This window comes from Scyliorhinus canicula, chromosome 8, assembly GCF_902713615.1.
Source record: "Scyliorhinus canicula chromosome 8, sScyCan1.1, whole genome shotgun sequence".
NCBI lineage: Eukaryota > Metazoa > Chordata > Chondrichthyes > Carcharhiniformes > Scyliorhinidae > Scyliorhinus > Scyliorhinus canicula.
In genome coordinates, this window is record NC_052153.1 from 103,183,256 (window position 1) to 103,206,322 (window position 23,067).

A 23,067-nucleotide genomic window follows, 5' to 3' on the forward strand; every position below is an offset into this window, starting at 1 on the left:
GCACACCTAGGAATTTGTAATTGTCAACCATCTCCACCTCAACACCATTGATGCAAACAGGGGTATGTACAATACTTCACTTCCTGAAGTCAATGACCAGCTCCTTAGTTGAGACATTAAGGAAGAGATTGTTGTCGTTACACTACGCCACTAGGTTCTCTATCTCCCTCCTGTTCGAGGTCTGACCCACTACAGTCTTGTCATCAGCAAACTCGTAGATGTATTTGGAGCCAAATTTTGCCACGCAGTCATGTGTGTACAGGGAGTACAGTAGGGGGCTTGCCAAATACGCAGCCTTGCGGGGCCCTGGTATTGAGGATTATCGTGGAGAAGATGCTGTTATTTATCCTTGCTGGTTGTGGTCTATAGGTCAGGAAGTCGAGGAGCAGTTGCAGAGAGAGGAGCTAAGTCCTAGGTTTGGAGTTTGGACATGAACTTGGCTGGGATTATGGTGTTGAAAGCGGAGCAGTAGTCAATGTTTATGTCTAACATAGGAGTCCTTGTTATCGAGATGCTCCAGGAATGAGTGTAGGGCCAGGGACCACTTGTGGTGGTATGGAACGTGCAGTGGATCAAGGCATTCTGGGAGTATGGAGTTGATGTATCTCATGACCAACCTCTTGAAGCACTTCATAATGATAGATGTCAAGGGCACCCGACGGTAGTTGTTGAGGCATGTTGCCTGGTTCTTCTTTGGCACTGGTATGATGGTGGCCTTCTTGAAGCAGGTGGGAACCTCGGAACGGAGTAGGGAGAGGTTGAAGATGTCCATGAACACACCCACCAGTTGGTCCATACAGGATCTGAGTCCACGACCAGGGACTCCGTCAGGACCTGTTGCTTTCTGAGGGTTCATGTTCAAGAAGGCCCATCTGACTTCGGAAGCTGTGATGGTCGGTGTGGGTTTGTCCGAGGCTGCTGGGGCAGTTCTTGGTTATTTTGGTTTCCTGCTTGAAACTAGCATAGAATGGATTGAGTTCATGGGGAGGGGTGCGTTGCTGCTAGAGATTTTACTCGGCTTTGCTTTGTAGCCCGTTATGTTATTTAAGCCTTGTCGGGTTATAAGTGACTCTTCCTCGACCACCCTGTCAGGCAGTGAATTCCAGACTCCCACCAACCTCTGAATAAAAAAGTTTTTCTTCACATCCTCTCTAAACCTCCTACCCCTGGATATTGATCCATCCACCAAGGGGAAATGTTCCTTCCTGTCTACTCTATCTATGTCCCTCATAATTTTATACATCTCAATCATGTCCCCCCCTCAGTCTCCTCTGCTCCAAAGAAAAACATCCCCATTCTATCCAATTTTGAGGACAATCATCGAGGACAAGACAACATGAGACCAGTGGTCGGCATCCTCGACCGCTCCAAGCCTCGAAGACCGGATACAATATGCTCCATTGAAATCGAAATGCCCAGCCCTCAAATCGAGATTGTGAAAGCATGGCAGCCAGTTCTCAAATACAGCGGAGAATTTATCCCCAACTCCCCTTGGGAGACTAGGCACATGGATACTCCTACTCCAGCCCCATCTCCCTGAATCAACTAGGATGTACGACATACCATGCAGCAGGATTTCCAAGGACTGAAGGTGAGCCCCCACTGAGGAGACTGCCCTATTGACTGCCAAGATTCTGTTTTCCACTTCATCTCTTCTCATTAGGCTATTTTGCACCAATAATCTGTGCCAGGAAGCCAAGGCCATCGTCCACAATTACACTGACAATGGTAGCCCACCATCTCAATGCATCGCCGAAGCATAGGCCCACTCACTACCATTGCAAGCTGGGCCTCATCCTGGCTGCCTCTGACCACCTCAAACAAACAAGGATTTTCTTGACATAACTCGGCTCCCCCTCACCAAACTTTAGCCAGGATCTTCCAGACACATAGGGCGCGATTCTCCCAAAACGGGAGAAATCGTAAGGCTGGCATCAAACCCGGGCGGGTTTGACGCCAGCGCGCCCCTTCCCGACCGGGAACCGATTCTGGTCCCCGGTCGGGGCTAGCAGCCCGACGCCGCAAGCTCCGGCATCACGGGCTTAACGAATTTCGTTAAGCCCGCTTGCCAGAGTTAGCGCCGGCTGACGCGTCATATGACGTCAGCCGCGCATGCGCGGATTGGAAGACTCCAACCCGCGCATGCGCGGATGACGTCATCGCGTATTTGCGCGAAACCCGCGCATGCGCGGGCCGGGATGCCCCTCAGCCGCCCCGCGAATGGATACTGCGGGGCGGCGGAAGGATAAATAGTGCGCGGGCATCGTGCCCGCTGCCCGCGATCGGTGCCCACCGATCGCGGGCCCATGGCACCCTTGGCACGGCCGTGGTACGGCCGTGCCAATCGGTGCCATGGTTATAAAAAGCGAGTTGTTCCCGCCGTTTTTACGAACGGCCAGACCAGGTGTGTTTGCCGTTCGTAAAAACAGCGTAAAGGGCTGGGACTTCGGCCCATTGAACAGCTGTGAATCGCTGCCGGCCGTAAAAAAACGGCGGCAGCGATTCGTGTCGGGAGTTGGGCGGGGGGGGGGGGGGGGGGGGGGGGGGTGGGGGGGTGGAGAATAGCGGGAGAGCGGGAAAAAATGTCGGGAAGGCCCTCCCGCTATTCTCCGACCCGTCGTGGGGGTCGGAGAATTTCGCCCATAGTACAGATCATACACACTGGGATCAAATGATTATGGGTTGTGCATCAGGATTAAAAAAAAGGATTAAATAATGAGTAGCAACAGAGTCTGTGAAAACGCAGCCACTCCCATGTTTACATCAAATAATCCCCTTTTCCTATAGTTTGATAATTTCACACAAGAAATTTTGCTGAATTAAATCTCTTTTATAAATAATTCATTCACAAAATATTGAAGAATATAAAATATAAAGGTTAATATATCATTCAATAAAACAAGGAGCCTTGTATATACAACATAGAATCATAGAATTTACAGTGCAGAAGGAGGCCATTCAGCCCATCGAGTTTGCACCGGCTCTTGGAAAGAGCACCCTACCCAAGGTCAACAACTCCACCCTATCCCCATAACCCAGTAACCCCATCCAACACTAAGGGCAATTTTGGACACTAAGGGCAATTTATCATGGCCAATTCACCTAACCTGCACATCTTTGGACTGTGGGAGGAAACCGGAGCACCCGGAGGAAACCCACGCACACACGAGGAGGATGTGCAGACTCCGCACAGACAGTGAGCCAAGCCGCAATCGAACCTGGGACCCTGGAGCTGTGAAGCGATTGTGCTATCCACAATGCTACCGTGCTGCCCCTAAACATGATGCTTGTTTAAACAAAAATTCAGGAGAGGTGTTAACGGCAATAATGAGAGTCTGCACTTCAGAATGATCATTACATTTAGCCCCATATTGGAAAGAAATATATTATGTGATGGTCAATTACTAACTGTAAGAAGTAATTTGAGCCAAATTAAGGGTTCACATCTGGTACAAAAAACTGCATAACCACCAACAACCTCAAAAGAGTATCATTTTAATTAAGTTTAGTTTGTATTGGCGCATCTTTACAGCTAGATATCAAAGATAAAATGCAGAAGTATAATTTGCAAAGGCAATCCCATCAAATTAAAAAACAAAAATTACTGTCGGCAATGACTATTTGATAAACAGCATAGTACTATAGCACAGTGGTGTACCGACAGGTTGCACTGTGACAGTAAAAAGGGATGCAGAGCCAATGGTCCATGCAGCTGCCTTCCTACAATGGGAAAGGAAAATCATAGGAGAATCATTCCTGTGGTGATATCCTGGTTCCCAACACTGGGCTCTGCATTTTCTTGACTGCATTTGTCAGAATGACTGGGACACCTGGGTGTTTTCACATTCTTTGAGTACAAGAAACTACTGCAGTTAGAAGTGTATAATAATAATAATTGATACTTTGGAGTGAGTGCAAAGGACACTATAAAAGGCAAAAACATAGGTAAATATTTTCATAAATGTCACCTGATTCAGTGACCAAATTGCTTTCTTCAAATCATTCATTTGTTGTTGTTAATAAGATCTGATTTTCAATTATATATGGAGACTTAAATACTAAATTGTATTTCTGGACAGTTTTTGTGTCAACAGCAAATAATTAACACAGATAACCATCCTAATGTCAGCTTGGCTCAGCAGTAGCACAGTCTGCACAATTTATTCCACTTGAGGATACAACAGGGGACCACCTAAATTAAGCATTTAATGCTTATCGTTCCCATTACCACAGATGTCAAATGCAAAAGCATCAGTTATAACATATTACAAGTGCATTTGTATTTGTACAGATAAGCAATTACTTATATAGTTCCTTTGCTTGCTTCGTCACAATTTAAAAATGCAATGAAAGTACAGGAGATCAATTACTTGTAAGTGATATGTTTCCATTGTATTAATATTTCTAACTCCTCCACTTGTTAATTAATTGCTATTTATTTTAGCCTGGTTTCCAGAATTTAATTCTCTCATTTCTGAACAATTATTAAAGAAGCAGAACCTCTGAAATTTTTCCAAATATCCTAATTATTTCACTACAGATGCATTGAGGCTCCTGTAATGTGTTTGATCTATGATAACTGTAAGAAATGCTACTCCCTAAACCTGCAGATTATTGGTTGTGGAAGAATACCATTAAGTAAATTATTGCCAAATTCTCAACATGAACCTATGTTTCCTTTATTTTCATTAATTCCCCAATTATTAAAGAAGCTTAATGATATGCAAAAATGACTCTTACACGTTTTGAAATGTATTAACTGTAACAAACATTTAACCTTGGTAGTTTAACTCCCAGAGTTCCTGGCATAGAGTCAAACCGATTAAAATGTTAAATGCATGACTGAAAGAGTGATATGGGAGGCAAAAGTTTCAATTCATGGGGCACTGGCCCCAGGACTGGGGAAAGAAAGTAGCTGTTGCTTTGTGATGGGCTCCACTGAAACTGACTGGGACCAGTGTCCTGGTAAACTGAATAAGCAGGTCAGTAAATAGAGCTTTAAAGTAATGAGAGGATAGGGTGGTGGGGGGATTCACAATATAGGTTCAAAAGAGGTGAGAGAATTGTCAACAACGTGGTGCAGAGTAACGTTTTTTGTAAAAGTAAGCAGAGTCGGTCAGCAAGGACAGAAAGATAATGGGGAATAAGAGACTACGCTGACATGGAAAAATTAAACGGCAGTGGGTGGGATTTACTGCTCAACCAACTGCTCATGGCGGCGGGAGGCGGCCTGCCATTGGACGGCAGTGGGATATTCTGGTTCCGTCGTTGTCAACAGGGTTTCCGGTTGAATGCATCCCTTGCTGCCAGGAAACCCGCGATGGGGGTGCACCATTGGAAGATCCCGCCAGTGTGAACGGAAAGGAAGTTCCAGCACTATGTTTTTGTATAAAGCATTCACAACAAATTAGCTGCATTGATAGGGCAGAGATAAATAAATAGATTTGATCCAATAGCCATTTCAGCAACATCTTTTCATAATGAACAAGGTTGGGAATTTAAAAAAAAAATTTTTTATTGAGATTTTCAAAAACATATTACCAACAACAATAAGAAAAACACACTAACCTCCAAAACCAACCCTCCACCCAGTAACTACAAAAAGAAGAAATAGATAAACACCCGGCATATTCAATAAACACATATACACATTTCTCCCTTCCCCCGAAACAAACCCACCCCCCCCCCTCCCTCCCCTCCCCTCCTCTCCTCTCCCTCCCCCCTCCCCCCACCGGGTTGCTGCTGCTGCCGGCCTATTTTCCTACCGCTCTGCCAGGAAGTCCAGGAAAGGCTGCCACCGCCTAAAGAACCCCTGTACTGATCCCCTCAGGGCAAATTTCACCTTCTCCAATTTGATGAACCCCGTCATATCATTGATCCAGGCCTCCACACTTGGGGGCCTCGCATCCTTCCACTGAAGCAAGATCCTCCGCCGGGCTACTAGGGACACAAAGGCCAGAACACCGGCCTCTTTTGCCTCCTGCACTCCCGGCTCCACTGCAACCCCAAAAGTTGCGAGTCCCCAGCCTGGCTTGACCCTGGATCCCACCACCCTCGACACCTTCCTTGCTACCCCCTTCCAAAACTCCCCCAGCGCTGGGCATGCCCAGAACATATGGGCGTGGTTCACTGGGCTTCCCGAGCACCTAGCACACCTGTCTTTGCCCCCGAAAAACCTATTCATCCTCGTCCCAGTCATGTGGGCCCTGTGCAGCACCTTGAACTGTATGAGGCTGAGCCTCACACAAGAAGAGGAGGAATTCACTCTTTCCAGGGCATCCACCCACGTCCCTTCCTCAATCTCCTCACCCAGCTCCTCCTCGCATTTACCCTTCAGCCCCTCCACCGAGGCCTCATCCACCTCCTGCATGACGTGGTGCACATCCGAAATCCTCCCCCCTCCAACTCACACCCCCGAGAGCACCCTGTCCCGTACCCCACATGGGGGCAGCAGAGGGAACCCCTCCATCTGCCGCCTGGTAAACGCCCTAACCTGCACGTACCTAAACATGTTCCCCGGAGGGAGCCCAAACTTCCCCTCTAACTCACCCAGGCTCGCAAACCTCCCATCCACAAACCGGTCCCTCAACCTCCTAATACCTACCCTGTGCCAGTCCAGAAACCCGCCATCGATGCTCCCTGGAACAAACCGGTGGTTCCCCCGTATCAGGGACTCCATCGAGGCCCCCCACCTTCCCCCTCTGCTGTCTCCATTGCCCCCATATTTTGAGGGTATCAGCCACCACTGGGCTCGTGGTATACCTCGTTGGAGGGAGCGGCAACGGCACCGTTACCAGCGCCTCCAGGCTCGTGTCCACGCAGGACGCCATCTCCATCCTCTTCCATGCTGCCCCTGCCCTGTCCATTACCCACTTACGCACCATCGCTGCGTTGGCTGCCCAGTAGTACCCACAGAGGTTGGGCAACGCCAGCCCCCTCTATCCCTGCCCCGCTCCAAAAACACCCTTCTCAACCTCGGAGTCCCATGCGCCCATACAAATCCCGTAATACTCCTGTTGACCCTCCTAAAAAAGGCCTTTGGGATAAGGATGGGGAGGCACTGGAACAGGAACAAAAACCTTGGGAGCACCGTTATCTTGACGGATTGCATCCTGCCCACCAGCGACAGCGGCAACATGTCCCATCTTTTGAACTCCTCCTCCAATTGCTCCACCAGCCTAGTGAGTTTAAGCTTTTGAAGGGCCCCCCAGTTCCTAGCCACCTGGACTCTCAGATACCGAAAGCTCCTCTCCGCCCTTTTCAGTGGGAGCCTACCAATCCCCTCCTCTTGATCCCCCGGGTGCGCGACAAACAGCTCACTCTTACCTAGGTTGAGCTTGTACCCAGAAAAGCCCCAAGGTTGGGAATTAAGTATTATAAGATACCTGACTTTGAGAAGAGATAGACAAATGGAAAAGGGGGAGTAGATCTGATAACAAAGGATAGGGCTAAAAACAGTTTGAGAAAGGATCTTAGCTTAAAAAATCAAGGGCTGGATTCTCCGTTGGTGGGATGCTCCATTTTGCCAGCAGCCCAGGGGGTTTCCCGACGGCATTTGGCTGCCCCACAACGAGATACCCCATTGACCAGCTGGCGGAACGGAGCATCCCGCCAGCGTGCTGATCCAGAAATGTGGCATGGCGGGACGGAGAATCCAGCTCCACATGTTTGTGGAGTCACAACCATTAAAAGCTGCGAATGAGACATGGATGCAGAAGGCCTGTCCCCATTTCTGACAGATCCAATGTATTCTGTTAAGTGGAAGGGGAAGAAGCAGAACTTAATTCATACATGAGGAAACTGGAACTCAACAAGGCCACTTGAAATTAGTGCTGAATTCATTTTGGCCGTTCCAAGAGCCTTGACCCACAATGTGCGATTCAAAAATTGATAGAGTAGATTTAAATGTTCTTTAAAGGTGGACAGGTGTGTTTAACTATCATGAACTGAAGTTTTTAATAGTTATAATGATCTTTATTAGTGTCACAAGTAGGCTTACATTAACACTGCAATTAAGTTACTGTGAAAATCCCCCAGTCGCAACACTACGGCACCTGTTCGGGTCCACTGTGGGAGAATTCAGAATGTTCAATTCACCTAACAAGCATGTCTTTCAGAACTATGTGGGAGGAAACCGGAAAACCTGGAGGAAACATGCAGACACGGGGAGAATGTGCAGACTCTGCACAGACAGTGACCCAAGCCAGAAATCACAACCCGGGTCCCTGGCGCTGTGTAGTAACAGTGCTAACCATTGTGCTATCATGCCGCCCATCAAAATCCCTGATATTTACATTGCAAAAAAAGGGCAGTGATTTTTTTTTTCTAAAAACCTGCTGGATTGCTTCAAAGATCAAAGATCAATTGTTTTGATTGACAGGCAAGTTAATGTAACATTATTTTGAACAGTTTCAATAAAGTTATTTGTTGACATTTCCCTAAAGCAGGAGGTTCTAAGTTCATAACTTGAATAATGGATTAAAGAGACTATGAACAGAAATATAATTTTATAAGAGATTAATGCTTTGAAGAGATTTATAAACTTTGATGCTTTCATGAATGGGAGTTTTTTCACAATCACGTCTGCATACTGAAACCTGTATTAATATTTTAGAAATGTGTTATTTTTTTTACATCTCATGGTCCCAAGGTCAGCTCATGGCGAGTGCTGGGTGAGTTGAAATTGAGTTGGCAAGGTAATATGAGGGGCCATGGGGATTTTTTTCTAAGGGATGAGGGTGAGTACACAGTGACGTGCCCCTGGCACCACCTCCACATACCACCCACACATGTGAAAGGCGCCCCCCCCACCCCCCAGGGGGACGGTGCAACCCCCGACCTGACCCACATATGCTGCACCCACCCATGCCGGGTGCTTTGGCCGGATGCCCCGTGCTGCCATGCCATAACTTGCCCAAGGTTAGCGCTGCCTGCGCGGAACGCCTAACGCTTATGTTTGATTCTCTCCACCCCCCCAGGATAAGACTGCCCACAACCAAAGGGAGCGGGAGAGAACCGGAGGAGGTCCACCCGTACTGCACCCCCTCACCGTCCATGAGCAGAGGGCATTGGACCTCGCAGGCGGAGCCGAGGACCGTGAGGTTGCCGGCTGTCAGGTCGGAGGTGAACCAGAAAGTGAGACCCCCCCTGCCTGACTCCACCCCCTCACACCATCCCCCCCATGCCCCACTGCACCCCATACCTCCCATGCCCCACTTCACCCTCCTCATTCCATGCCCCTGTACCCCACTGCACCCTCTCACCGCATGCCCCACTGCATCCCCCTCACCCCATGCCCCACTGCACCCTCTCACCCCATGCCCCACTGCATCCCCCTCACCCCATGCCCCACTGCACCCCCCTCACCACATGCCCCACTGCATCCCCCTCACCCCATGCCTCACTGCACCCCCCTCACCCCATGCCCCACTGCACCCTCTCACCACATGCCCCACTGCATCCCCCTCACCCCATGCCCCACTGCACCCTCTCACCCCATGCCCCACTGCATCCCCCTCACCCCATGCCCCACTGCACCCCCCTCACCCCATGCCCCACTGCATCCCCCTCACCCCATGCCTCACTGCACCCCCCTCACCCCATGCCCCACTGCACCCTCTCACCCCATGCCCTACTGCACCCCATGCCCCACTGCACCCCCCTCACCCCATGCCCCACTGCACCCCCCTCACCCCATGCCCCACTGCACCCCCCTCACCCCATGCCCCACTGCACCCTCTCACCCCATGCCCCACTGCATCCCCCTCACCCCATGCCCCACTGCACCCCATGCCCCACTGCACCCCCCTCACCCCATGCCCCACTGCACCCTCTCACCCCAGGCCCCACTGCACCCCATACCCCACTGCACACCCTCACCACATGCCCCACTGCACCCCATCTCTCCCATGGCTCACTGCACCCCCCTAACCCCATGCCCCACTGCAGCCCCTCACTGCCGTCCGCCTGTCTAATGATACATGCTGTATTGTGTCTTACAGGACCAGCCGCCGGTGGTCCCGGACCATCTGGCGTTGCATGCCCACGGTCAGTGCCAGGACCAGTGGCCCCCAGGGATGCAGGCCATGGCGGGGAGGCCAGATGCCATGGAAGCCCTTCCACTGGCACAGAGACACAGGACACAGACCCAGAGGACGGACTCCCAGGACATCGAAAGCTAGGACACGGACACCCAGGACCCAGATGCACACGACACCGAGGACACTGACACACAGAGGACTGACACACATGAAACTCACACAGAGGACAGACACACAGAGCACGGCAACCCAGAGGACTGACACATAGAGGACAGCAACCCAGAGCACTGACAGACCGGACAGTGACGTACAGACGGGGGCGACTCAGGGACCATCGGGCCAGGGGTCGACGCAGGAGACTCCGGACTTTGGCTCCATCAACGACCTTGACTTTTCGGCATTGTTGTCTCCCACACCCTCCACCATCGCAGAGGCTATCACCTCGGTTGGGCACTTTAGCGATGAGACTTCTGGAACACTGACTGGTGCGCTCCATACAGCCGAACCGGTGCAGCAGGTGGAGGTAGGAACAGCCGAGGGCCCTGATGGTCGGAGGGCAGCTCAGCCCCATGTGGTAAACCACTGTTACACCTGTATTAGGTGATGTAAGGTAGGACCTGTACTACAGGTTCGCCGGTAGCCCCTGTCGGCTGGCTCCGCCCAGGAAGAGGAGTATAAATATGCGTGTCCTCCATTCAGATGCCATTTTGCCAGCTGCTGCAGGAGGCCACGCATCTTACTGCAATAAAGCCACAGTTGTACCCAATCTGAGTCTTTGTACAATTGATCGTGCATCAATTTATTGCAGTATGATTTTCCACAAGATGGAAAATTTTCCGAATCAAACCAGATCGCCTGCAGCTGGATCCACAATCGACCGATGCCAGAAGAGTCTTTAATCACTGGCTAGCTTGCTTCGAGGTTTACACAAACTCAGCGACCAACACTCAAGATTGAGCTCCAGCGTGTTTCCACTGATCCAGGACGCCCCGACTTACGCGGACGCCATGGCACTCCTCAAAGAGAACTATGCGCAGAAAGCGAACTCACTCTTCGCCAGGCACATACTCGCCACTCGCTCTCAACTCCCTGGTGAGTCCATTGAAGACTTCTGGCGGGCCCTAATCCCACACGTCCGGGACTGTGACTGTCAGGCCGTCACGGCCACATAGCATTCAAATCTCCTCATGCGCGATGCTTTTGTAATGGGAATTGGGTCGGACCTCATCCGCCAAAGACTGTTTGAAGGGGGCCACGCTCGACTTAGCGGAGACTAAAAAGCTGGCGCTCTCCATGACAGTCGCCTCACGTAATGCTCAGGCCTACCCCTCCGGCCGCGCGGCCCACCCCTCCTATCCCTCGTGGACCCTGCAAACGGCCGCCCCAGCCGGGGCCTTTCCCAGCCAATACGCCTACGCCACACGCCAATCCACGCACCCTGGGAGTCCCCAATGTTACTTCTGCGGCCAGCAGAAGCACCTTCGCCAACGCTGCCCGGCTCGCACCGTCATTTGCAAGGCTTGCAGCAAAAAGGGCCACTTCGCCGCAGTGTGCCAGGCCCGCGCAGTCCCCGCGATCGCCCCCTCACCCCTGACGCACACACAATGGGCGCCGCCATCTTCGTCCGGGACCATGCGCAGACAGTGGGCGCCACCATCTTTACCACCCTGGACCACGCGCAGCCAGTGGGTGCCGCCATCTTCACCCCCCGGGGCCGCGGCCGGCCAGTAAGCGCTGCCACCTTCACCCCCTGGGGCCACACGCGACCAGTGGGCGCTGTCATCTTCCCCCCTCAGTCCATGTGCGGCCCATGGGCGCCGCCATCTTGTTCAGCTCCAGCAACGTGCGGCCCATGGGCGCCACAATTTTGTCCCCCGCAGGATCTTCAGTCGCCGCCATCTTGTCTTCCCCACGGGGCATGGATAACGACAACATTCCATGACTGGGGTCCCCCACGCTCTCCGTCTTCTGACACCAGTGACGATCAACCGCAGCTCGCTTCGATGACGCTCGACCTGTCTCGGCCACACAACTTGGCCACCGCTTCGACTACGGTGAAAATCAACGGCCACGGGACCTCTTGCCTGCTGGACTCTGGGAGCACCAAAAGCTTCATCCACCCGGATGCGGTAAGGCGCTGCTTCCTCGCGGTCCACCCCGCCAATCAAAGAATCTCACTGGCCTCCGGATCCCATTCCGACCCGATCCAGGGGTTCTGCACGGTGACTCTCCCAGTCCAGGGCGTAGAATTCAGCGGCTTCCGCCTCTACGTCCTTCCTAATCTCTGCGCTGCACTATTACTAGGCCTAGATTTCCAGTGCAACCTCCAGAGCTTCACCCTAAAATTCGGCGGGCCCCTCCCACCACTCACTGTGTGCGGCCTCGCGACCCTAAAGGTCGAACCCCCTCCCTAACTCTTTGCCAATCTAATTTTGGATTGCAAACCCATTGCCACCAGGAGCAGATGGGACAGCACCCAGGACAAGACCTTCATCAGGTCTGAGGTTCAGCGGCTGCTTCGGGAGGGTATCATCGAGGCCAGCAACAGCCCCTGGAGAGCTCAAGTGGTAGTCGTTAAAACTGGGGCGAAGTATAGAATGGTCGTGGACTACAGCTAGACCACCAATTGGTACACGCAGCTCGGCGTGTACCCCCTCCCACTCATACTTGATATGGTCAATCAGATTGCACAGTACCGGGTCTTCTCGATGATTGACCTAAAATCCGCCTACCACCAGCTCCCCATTCATAAATCGGACCATCCATACACTGCCTTCGAGGCGGACGGTCATCTCTATCACTTCCTCAGGGTTCCCTTCGGCGTCACTAACGGGGTCTCGGTCTTCCAAAGGGAGATGGACCGAATGGTCAACCAGTACGGTTTGCGGGCCACTTTCCCGTACCGAGACAACGTCACCATCTGCGGCCATGATCAGCAGGACCATGATGCCAACCTTGCTACATTCCTCCGCACCGCCACTCTCCTCAACCTCACCTACAATAAGGAGAAGTGTGTGTTTAGCACGGCCCGCTTAGCCACCCTTGGCTATGTGGTCCAGAACGGAGTTCTGGGGCTTGATCCCGACCGCATGCGCCCCCTCATCGAGCTCCCCCTCCCCCACTGCCCCAAGGCCCTCAAACGCTGCCTGGGGTTCTTTTCGTACTACGCTCAGTGGGTCCCAAACTACGCAGACAAGGCCTGCCCAGTCATTCAGTCCACCCATTTTCCCCTTACGGCCGAGGCGCAACAGGCCTTCGCCTGTAGCAGAGCAGACATAGTCAAGGTCGTGATGCACGCAGTAGACGAGACACTGCCCTTCGAAGTAGAAAGCGACACATCAGACGTCGCACTTGCCGCCACCCTCAATCAGGCAGGCAGACCCATAGAATTATTTTCCCGCACTCTTCATGCCTCAGAAATTCGGCACTCGTCCGTCGAAAAGGAGGCCCAAGCTATCGTTGAAGCTGTGCGGCATTGGAGGCATTACCTGGCCGGCAGGTGATTCACTCTCCTCACTGACCAATGGTCGGTAGCCTTCATGTTCAACAACACGCAGCGGGGCAAGATCAAAAATGATAAAATTCTTGCGGTGGAGAATCGAGCACTCCACCTATAATTACGAGATTCTGTATCGCCCCGGCAAACTCAACGAGCCCCCAGACGCCCTACCCCGAGGTACATGTGCCAGCGCACAAGTAGACCAGCTCCGTGCCCTACACGACAGCCTTTGTCACCCGGGGGTCATACGGTTGTACCATCTTGTCAAGGCTCGCAATCTACCCTACTCCGTCGAGGAAGTACGGACAGTCACCAGAGACTGCCAGGTCTGAGCGGAGTGCAAGCCGCACTTCTACCGGCCGGACTGTGCGCGCCTGGTGAAGGCCTCCCGCCCCTTGAACGCCTCAGCGTGGATTTCAAAGAGCCCCTTCCCTCCACAGACCGAAACACATATATTCTCAATGTGGTCAGTGAGTACTCCAGGTTCCCCTTCGCCATCCCATGCCCTGATATGACGTCTGCCACCGTTATCAAGGCCCTCAGCTCCATCTCCGCTCTGTTCGGTTTCCCCGCCAACATCCACAGTGACAGGGGATCCTCATTCATGAGCGATGAGCTGCGCCAGTTCCTGCTCAGCAGGGGTATCGCCTCCAGCAGGACGACCAGCTACAACCCCCGGGGAAACAGGCAGGTAGAGAGGGAGAACGGGACGGTTTGGAGGGTCGTCCAGCTGGCCCTACGGTCCAGGAATCTCCCAGCCTCTCGCAGGCAGGAGGTCCTCCCTGATGCACTACACTCCTTCCGGTCACTACTGTGCACCGCTACGAATAACACACCCCATGAGCGTCTTTTTGCCTTCCCCAGGAAGTCCACATCCGGGGTGTCGCTCCCGACTTGGCTCACAGCTCCAGGACCGGTCCTGCTCCGTAGGCATGTCCGACTCCACAAGGCGGACCCGTTGGTAGACAGGGAACACTTGCTCCATGCCAACCCCCAGTATGCCTATGTGGCATACCCCAACGGCTGCCAAGATACTGTCTCCCTCAGGGACCTGGCACCAGCAGGTTCCACCCATACACACTTCCCCTGCCAGGCGCCATCCTCCCCTTCCCCGGCGCTTCCAACATTAACCCCACTTCCCCTGCCAGGCGCCATCCTCCTTCCCCTGCCCACGCAAGAGGATGAACAGGATTTCGGCACGCTCCCGGAGTCACTCAACATCAGGCTGGCACCGACGTCACCAGCATCGACATCGCCGCCACCGTTACGCTGCTCCCAGCGGAACGTCAAGGCACCAGACTGGTTGAACCTCTAACTGACACCGGACTTTCAAAAGACATTTTTTTTCCTCTCCTTTCTAATAAAACACTGTACATAATTTTCACTACTGTATATAGTTCCACACTATCCCCCGCCAGACTCATTTTTAACAGGGGGTGAATGTGGTAAACCACTGTTACACCTGTATTAGGTGATGTAAGGTAGGACCTGTACTATAGGTTCGTCGGTAGCCCCTGCCGACTGGCTCCACCCAGGAAGAGGAGTATAAATATGCATGTCCTCCATTCAGCTGCCATTTCGCCAGCTGCTGTAGGAGGCCACGCATCTTTCTGCAATAAAGCCACAGTGTTACCAATCTGAGTCTTTGTACAATTGATCGTGCATCACCCCAACAACCAGCTGCCGCCCAGACGGTTCTCGAGTTCCTGGACCTTCCAGACTGACCCACACATCCGATGCGTTTGGATACCCAGGGACGAGACAACGGGATGACGGCCGGCTTCCAGCAGCTGCAGACGCAGGTGGAGGATTCTATCTGCGTCCAGGAACAGGAAATGGTGCCGGACATGGCTGCCAACCAGGCCGACACTGCACGGGTGGTATCTGCAATGGGGGCAACGGTGTCGGCCATGGGTCAGGTTATGCAAGGCGTGGGGCTTCACGTGCATGTGTCATCCATGGCCCAGGACAGGGCTGCCCTCTCACAGGAAGCCATGTGCCAGAGCCAGCTGGACATCTCAGCCGCGCTCTGCAGTCTGGCCCAGTCTCAGCAGACAATCGCTGAGAGCAAATGTGGCCTTGCCCAGATGCTGGATGGCGTCGCACAAGCCTAGAGGGAGATGGTGCAGTCCCAGACAGGGATGGCCCACTCCCTGAGCTCCATCGCTGCTGACGTAAGGACCCTGGTTGATACCACAGTGGGCCTCCAGGACTGGCAGCGCCAGGTGTCGGTGGTGCCTGGTGGCTTGTCTCGGCTCGCACCCCCGTCCCATAGAGAGGCCCAGGGATCCATCGGGCACCCCGAGGGAGGAGGAGGGGCTGTGGCCTGTGCCGGTGACTCCTGCAGGGGAGGTTCCGGAACACCACAGCACCTCAGACTCACCTGTTCCGTCACTGGTGCATCTGGTGGGCTGCAGGCAGAACAGGGTGGCACCACGCCATCCAGGACGCCCGGGGAGCAGCCTGGCCCATCCAGGCCACGCCGCCCCAGGAAACGAGTGCCAACAGGGAGCCAAGTCGCAGGGCAGGGGTCTCAGCAGTCCGCCTTCAGTGGTAGGGCCTGTAAGGCCAGGAAGTTAGACACCTAGTAAGTTGGCACGGGTGCAGGGCACAGTTTAGTTATAGGGGCTAGGGCACGTGTATATAACCTTTCTAATTAAACTCGCTGTTACACCAATGAAAGCTTCTTCTGTGCTATGTCCGACGACGGCGGTGTCGGGTAGGGGACTGAGTGCCACTATGGTCGAGGTGTGAAGGAACATTGAGCCCCGGTGGGTGTAATGTGCACCCCCCAGCCCCACCCCCCGAATTCCACGCCACCCTGCCCCATTGATTCGGAAGGGCCATGTGATGGAGTGTCCAGCACGCATACAGGGACCACCCATGTGGAGGGTGTAACTGTCGCCATGAGTCAGACATTGTCTAACCATTTGGAGCTGACAGCTCATCGCAGAGCGGGTTGTCATCATCCTCCATGGCGTCGACCACACCCGCTTCCACAAGCAACCGTGTGAGCCCAGCCCGTTGTGCCGCAGGTGGATGTGTAATGGAGAGGTGTGGTGCATGCGGTGGTGTGGGAGCTAAGGATGGTGGCTGATGGGGGGAGGTGCATCTCATGGTTGTTGTGAGAGGTGGGGATGCGGGGTGGCGAGGTAGTGCTGCTCATGCTCAGCGAGCCCCTACCACCTAATTGGTGAAACGTGCAGCGATCAACGCCTCCCGTGGTCGCTGGCCAAGCCAGTGGCGTCATGCAGTCTCCCGTCCATATCCAGCCCCCATGCCGCGTCGATGGCCCCCCCCCCCCCCCCCCCCCCCCATCCTCCTCATCTGGAGAGCCGTGTCCTTCCCCGGACGCCCCCTTGGCCTCCTCCTCCTCCACCTCCTCCAGCACATCGCCCCCTCTGCTGGGTTATAGTGTGCAGGATGCAGCAGACCAATACGATGCAGCCGACTCGCTTTACCGCAAGCCCACGGATAACCTCACGATGCTCCACTTCTCCAGCTTCCACCCTAAACACATTAAAGAAGCCATCCCCTATGGACAAGCCCTCCGTATACACAGGATCTGCTCAGAGGAGGAGGAACGTAACAGACATCTACAGATGCTGAAAGATGCCCTTGTACAAACGGGATATGGCGTTCAACTCATCGATCAACAGTTCCTACGCGCCACCGCAAAAAACCGCACCAACCTCCTCAGAAGACAAACATGGGACACAACCCCAGAATACCCTTCGTCGTCCAGTGCTTTCCTGAGCGGAGAAACTACGACATCTTCTTCGCAGCCTTCAACACATCACCTTGCCAAGGTCATCCCCACTACTTGCCTTCAAACAACCGCGCAATCTCAAACAAACCATTGTTTGCAGCAAACTACCCAGCCTTCAGAACAGAGACCATGACACCACACAACCCTGCCATGGCAATCTCTGCAAGACGTGCCAGATCATCGACATGGATACCACCATTAGACGTGAGAACACCACCCACCAGGTACGCGGTACATACTCGTTCGACTCGGCCAATGTTGTCCACCTCATACGCTGCAGAAAAGGATGTCCCGAAGCATGGTACATTGGCGAGACCATGCAGACACTGCGACAACGAATGAACGGACATCGCGCGGCAATCACCAGGCAGGAATATTCCCTTCCAGTCGGGGAACACTTCAGCAGTCAAGGGGATTCAGCCTCTGATCTCCGGGTAAGCGTTCACCAAGGCGGCCTTCAGGATGCGTGACAACGCAGAATCGCTGTACAGAAACTTATAGCCAAGTTCCGCACATATGAGTGCGGCCTCAACCGGGACCTGGGATTCATGTCACATTACATTCATTCCCCACCATCTGGCCTGGGCTTGCGAAATCCTACCAACTGTCCTGGCGAGAGACAATTCACACCTCTTTAACCTGGGGTTACCCCTATCTCTGGATCTGTAAAGATTTAATTACCTGCAAATGCTCCCATTCTAAGCATTGTCTGGCATCTTTGACTTTGTCTATATATATGTTTCTGGAACATACCTCTTCATTCACCTGAGGAAGGAGCAGTGCTCCGAAAGCTAGTGTTTGAAACAAACCTGTTAGATTTTAACCTGGTGTAGTAAGACTTCTTTAAATTTTACACCTGTGTTTTCAAGGATAAGAAACCTACTCTCAATTTGCAAATACTTAATGAGGAAACCCACCTTATTTTAAAGGTTAATATTTTTTGAACATTTCTTAACACAAAACATTTTAAGCATCAGGTAGATTTTACTTGTTTCTATTATTTTTTTTCAGTATGATTTCAAACTTTTGAAAATTATTTATCCAATCAAATTTATTCTACTTTTAAAAAATATTTGTATTTGTGGATTTTCCAACACGTGTCTCCAGCGGCAGACTTTTTGTTTCAGTTTTTGTGGTGCAGTCACGATCATGTCCACTTGCCATACTGACTTGAACAAGTCTGCACTGCTGGGTTTTGCTGCAATGCTTGCCTGGAGGGAATCCGCCCTGAACGTTCCGGCAATTCAATCGTATTTGTGCTTATTTGTTTGTTTCTTTGGTTCGAATTATATGGTCCTGAACCATCAAAGACGATTACTGTGCTGTTGCCCTTTTGGTGGGCTATTTATAAATCAGAACACATCTGTTAGCGTCTGAACTGAAAATAAATGCTAATTAATAGCAATATGGATTTAAATTTTACATACCTACCCTCCAAAGTTCCTTTGGTTCCTGAAGTTGAGTAAATCAAGTTAAAGATGCTCAACTCAGCCTCCCAATCACTCCTCAGTCCTATCTAAGTGATCACTTCATGTTATAGTCTCAGCTACACCTTACACTCCAATTCCACATTACTAATGCTTCACCCAATCATTCACTCAACTATTTTGTCTTGCTATCTTCTCCCTTGAAATGCCTCCGAGAAACCAGTCTTTTCCCATTTAAATTTCTCCTAGTTAGTCCATCTTACTGCTCTGTTGAGCACCCAAGATATTATATTATGTGCAAAGTGCTTTATAAATGATTAATATTATTTTTTTTTAAATAATTCAATGGATATTAGTAGGTAGCTTACCAATGTCGCAGATTGCTGGAACAATATATTGGGTGATAGGATGCCCATGGGTAGAGAAAGGCAACAAAACACAAAAAGGCTACATCCACCTCTATGCATCTATTAATGCCAGAGGTAATTTATTTGTTGTGCAGGACAACAACAGTCCATAAGATAGCTTACTAAGTGTGGGCTGGGTTATGAGCAAACAGGTTTTTGTCACATGGCAATAAAAGGCAGGATTACACTGTAGTTTGTTGCACAGTTTAAATGTCACTTACTTCTATTTACACGCACGTTTTGCTGATGAAAGCAAACATATAAGCCTAATGTAAAGAGGCTTGTAGCATTGTTAGTGCAGTACAGACATCAGAAATGCTTATCCAGTACTTGGATACAAATCCCAGATTTTGCCACTATCAATGTTGTGCAAATATAAAAAGAAATATGAACTGCCCAGTTAGCCAGGAGTGTAACCGTACCTTCAGACTTAGTCTGCATAATATATAACTGAAATACATCGTAAGTTCTCTCTGGGGCCAACTGGATGTTACTCTGTTTTTAAAGATAAAGAAGAAAAATGACAAGAAGAACAGTGTTCATTACCTTGACAGCATGTGTTGACTGCGCTGATTCGTCATCTGCCAAAGGGTGTACACTGGCTTCTGTCTCATCTGGGGACCTCTGTAACACAAAGTAATTGATCAAATTAGCTCAAAAATCCATCCCACACAGATAATTTAATCAGGATAGCTTATTAGTTCTCCACAGATATCACTATTCTGAGAGAAATGTCTGACATATTAAAACTCCCATTAAAATACTAAGCGTGTCTGAACAGAATTTGACCTTTTTGGAGATCTGCAACCATCATGCAAACTGGTACTCAATTATGGTTTGTTACATGTATACCCTTGGGAGAGACAGTGCTGAAATATTTTCTTCAGGTATAACTTATTACTGCATGTAGCACCATTGAAGCTGCAGACAATCTGACATGCAAGCGTATGATCGTAAATATTTTGAATAACCATTGATTTGTGTTAAGTCTACAAAGAAAGTCAATTTAAAAAGCATTAGAATGTGCTATTAATGAATCACATTTTTGTCCTGATGTACATTTCCACAATTTTATGTTGCCATAAATAACAAATGTCATTAAGGTTTAGATTTGTTTCGTGCTGCCTGTCATCATTATTTTGCAGTAGTTATCAAAAATTGCATAAAACACCTCAGCCTTTTGTGAAAGCTTATCATTCTGAACATTAGGTTACATAATAAAGCACAAATAAAAATATTTGCTCCCAAAATCAGAACGCTTCATATAAAGAAGCAAGTGCATTATCTATAAGGCCAACAAGAGAGGAAAATTAAAACCATGTTGGAGATTTTTTGCTAGTATCAGGGGCACATGAAAAGCAAAATAACAAAATGTTGTGATACAAGAGTCTGTAGCCTTTGTTATGTACCAAAATATTATGATATCCTTGACTAAGATGGCGTTGAATCTCGAGAGTGGGTTTTCTGCTATCAATAGGCACTTGAAGAGTCAAGGCCTTGTCAAGTTCTTTCTCCTGCAGCATAGAAAAGCAGAATTGACCTCATGAAAAACAAAGTTCCAGTACAAAAAGTAGTTCCAAAGCATTCAAATTAAACAGCGAATACAAATTAACTTATTTACAGGTTTAACAACAAAACATGTCAAATAGCTGTGTAAGTTCAGTTTTCAGAATAACTGGGAAATGCAGCAGACTGCTCCTGCTATAGCAGCATTACTCAGCTGGAAGTATGGATACTTATTCACATAAATGTGGTTTTCGCCCACAGAGTTGGGCAGCCCTGAGGAATTTCCTCATCTATTATGTTTTTTACCATAAAAGTGTGGCGGGGTACTTATTTCCATACATTTTAATTAGTGTTTCTTTGCCCTGGGGTGGGAAAAGCCTCAGTTGTGATGTTTGCCCATATCACAATTGAGGCTTGTAAGTGGCCAATAGTTGGCCACTTAAGGGCCATTACCCACTCAGCCTCAATTTTCAGGCTGGCACGAGGAATGAACATCCGTGGGGGTAGCCCGGAAAAGAACACAGTTAGATTCCGAGCAGGAAGGGGGGGTGGGTGCCTCCATCAGAAGCCCTCTTTTGTCACGGACACTCCCATCAACCCTGTTTTGTGCCCCCTAGACCTTCCCTACTCTCCCTGTGCCGGGACCTCTTGAACTTACCTGCGCATTCAATGCCCAGACTTGGGCTCCATTTCCTCCTGACCTTCCATTTCTGTCCACTGCAGTGCTGTTGCTACAGGGACGGGAGAGCTGACAGCCAATCAGATTGGCTGGCTGGCAGCTCTCTAAAGATGAGATCTCCTATCGAGTGAGAGGTGGACATTCTGCCTGCAGCCACTTAACACTCATTCGAGGGTGAAATTGTTGCGGGGCACTCAGAGTGGTGTGGATGACTCTGTGGATGGCAGAAAGCAAGACCTTGCCATCCTACACATCCATGTGGTGTAGGTACACGCACAGTGCTGTTATGAAAGGGGTTCTAGGATTTTCACCCAGCAACAGTGAAGGAATGGCGATATAGATCCAAGTCAGGATGGTGTGCGGCTCGGAGGGGAACTTGCAGGTGGCAAGGTTTGTATATATCTGCTGCCCTTGTCCTTCTAGGTGTTAGAGGTTGCGGGTTTGGAAGGTGCTGTCGGAGGGGCACTGGTGAGTTGCTGCAGTGCATCTTGAAGATGGTATACGCTGCTACTACTGGATCAGTGGTCGAGGGATTGAATGGTGAATATAGTGAATGGTGTGTGAATCAAGCGGGCTGTTTTGTCCTGGATGGTGTCAAGCTTTTTGAGTTTTGCTGGAGCTGCACTCATCCAGGCAAGTGCAGAGTATTCCATTACACTCCTGACTTGTGCCTTGTAGAATGTGGGCAGGCTTTGGGGAGTCAGGTGGTGAGTTACTCACCACAGAATTCCAAGTCTCTGACCTGCTCTCGTAGCACAGTATTTGTATGGCTAGTTCAGTTCAATAGTACCCCCCCCTCCCCCCCCCAGGAAGTTGATACTGAAGAATTCAGTGATGGTAATGCCAATAAATGTCATAGGTTGAATTCTTTCTAGTTGGAGATGATCATTGCCTGACACTTGTGAGATGCAAATATTACTTGGCACTTATCAGCCCAAGCCTGAATAATGTCTCAATCTTGCTGCAAATGGACACGGATTGCTTCATTGTCTGAGGAATCTCAAATGCTGCAGAACATTCTGCAATCGTCTGTGAACATTCCCACTTCTGATGATGGTGGTGGGAAGGTCATTGATGAAGCAGCTGAAGATGGTTGTGCCTGAGGAACCCCTGCATAGATGTCCCTGGACCTCTAATAATCACAATCATCTTCCATGTGCTAGATATGACCCAAGCAGTCGGTGGTTTTCCCTCGAAACCCATTTAGTTCAGTTTTGCTGGGGCTCCTTGATGCCACACTTGGCCTGATGTGGTCTTGATATCAAAGGCTCTCTTGCTCACCTCACCTCTTGAGTTCAGCTCTTTTGTCTAAGGCTGTGATGAAGTCAGGTGCTGTGTGGCCCTGACAGAACACAAGCCGATCAACCATGAGCAGGTTATTGTTGAGTAAGTGCCACTTGATAGCACGGATGATAACCCTTTCATCACTTTACTGGTGATCAAGAGTGGTGGGGCTGTCTGGGGAGCGCGAGCTGGGCGAATGGCCGCATCCGCCATGAAGCAGGTACGACCGCTGCAGGCTGCCGCCGTGCGCATGAGCGGCCACAGACCCGGCAATTCTCCAGGCTGTATCGGCAGCTAGAGCAGGGTGCTCTATTCGCCAGCAAAATGGGGAATCGGTAGCCATTTTGCACCAGTTTTCCTGGCATAAAGCGCCACTGTTCCCACGCCGGCGTGAGGACATCGTCTCTAAATCGGAGAATCCAGCCCCCTCTCTTTAGACCGATCAGAGAATGGGAC

At 50.7% G+C, this 23,067-nt stretch overlaps 1 protein-coding gene across 1 annotated transcript in view; it reads right to left on the reverse strand.

Moving 5' to 3' along the window:
* Window positions 1-23,067, reverse strand: part of LOC119970422 (golgin subfamily A member 4-like) — a 529,556-nt gene that overhangs the window by 158,699 nt on the left and 347,790 nt on the right. Inside the window, exon 17 of the mRNA XM_038805016.1 lies at window positions 19,689-19,766. Coding sequence (XP_038660944.1) covers window positions 19,689-19,766 — 78 coding nt within the window. The remainder of the gene's footprint in view (window positions 1-19,688; window positions 19,767-23,067) is intronic.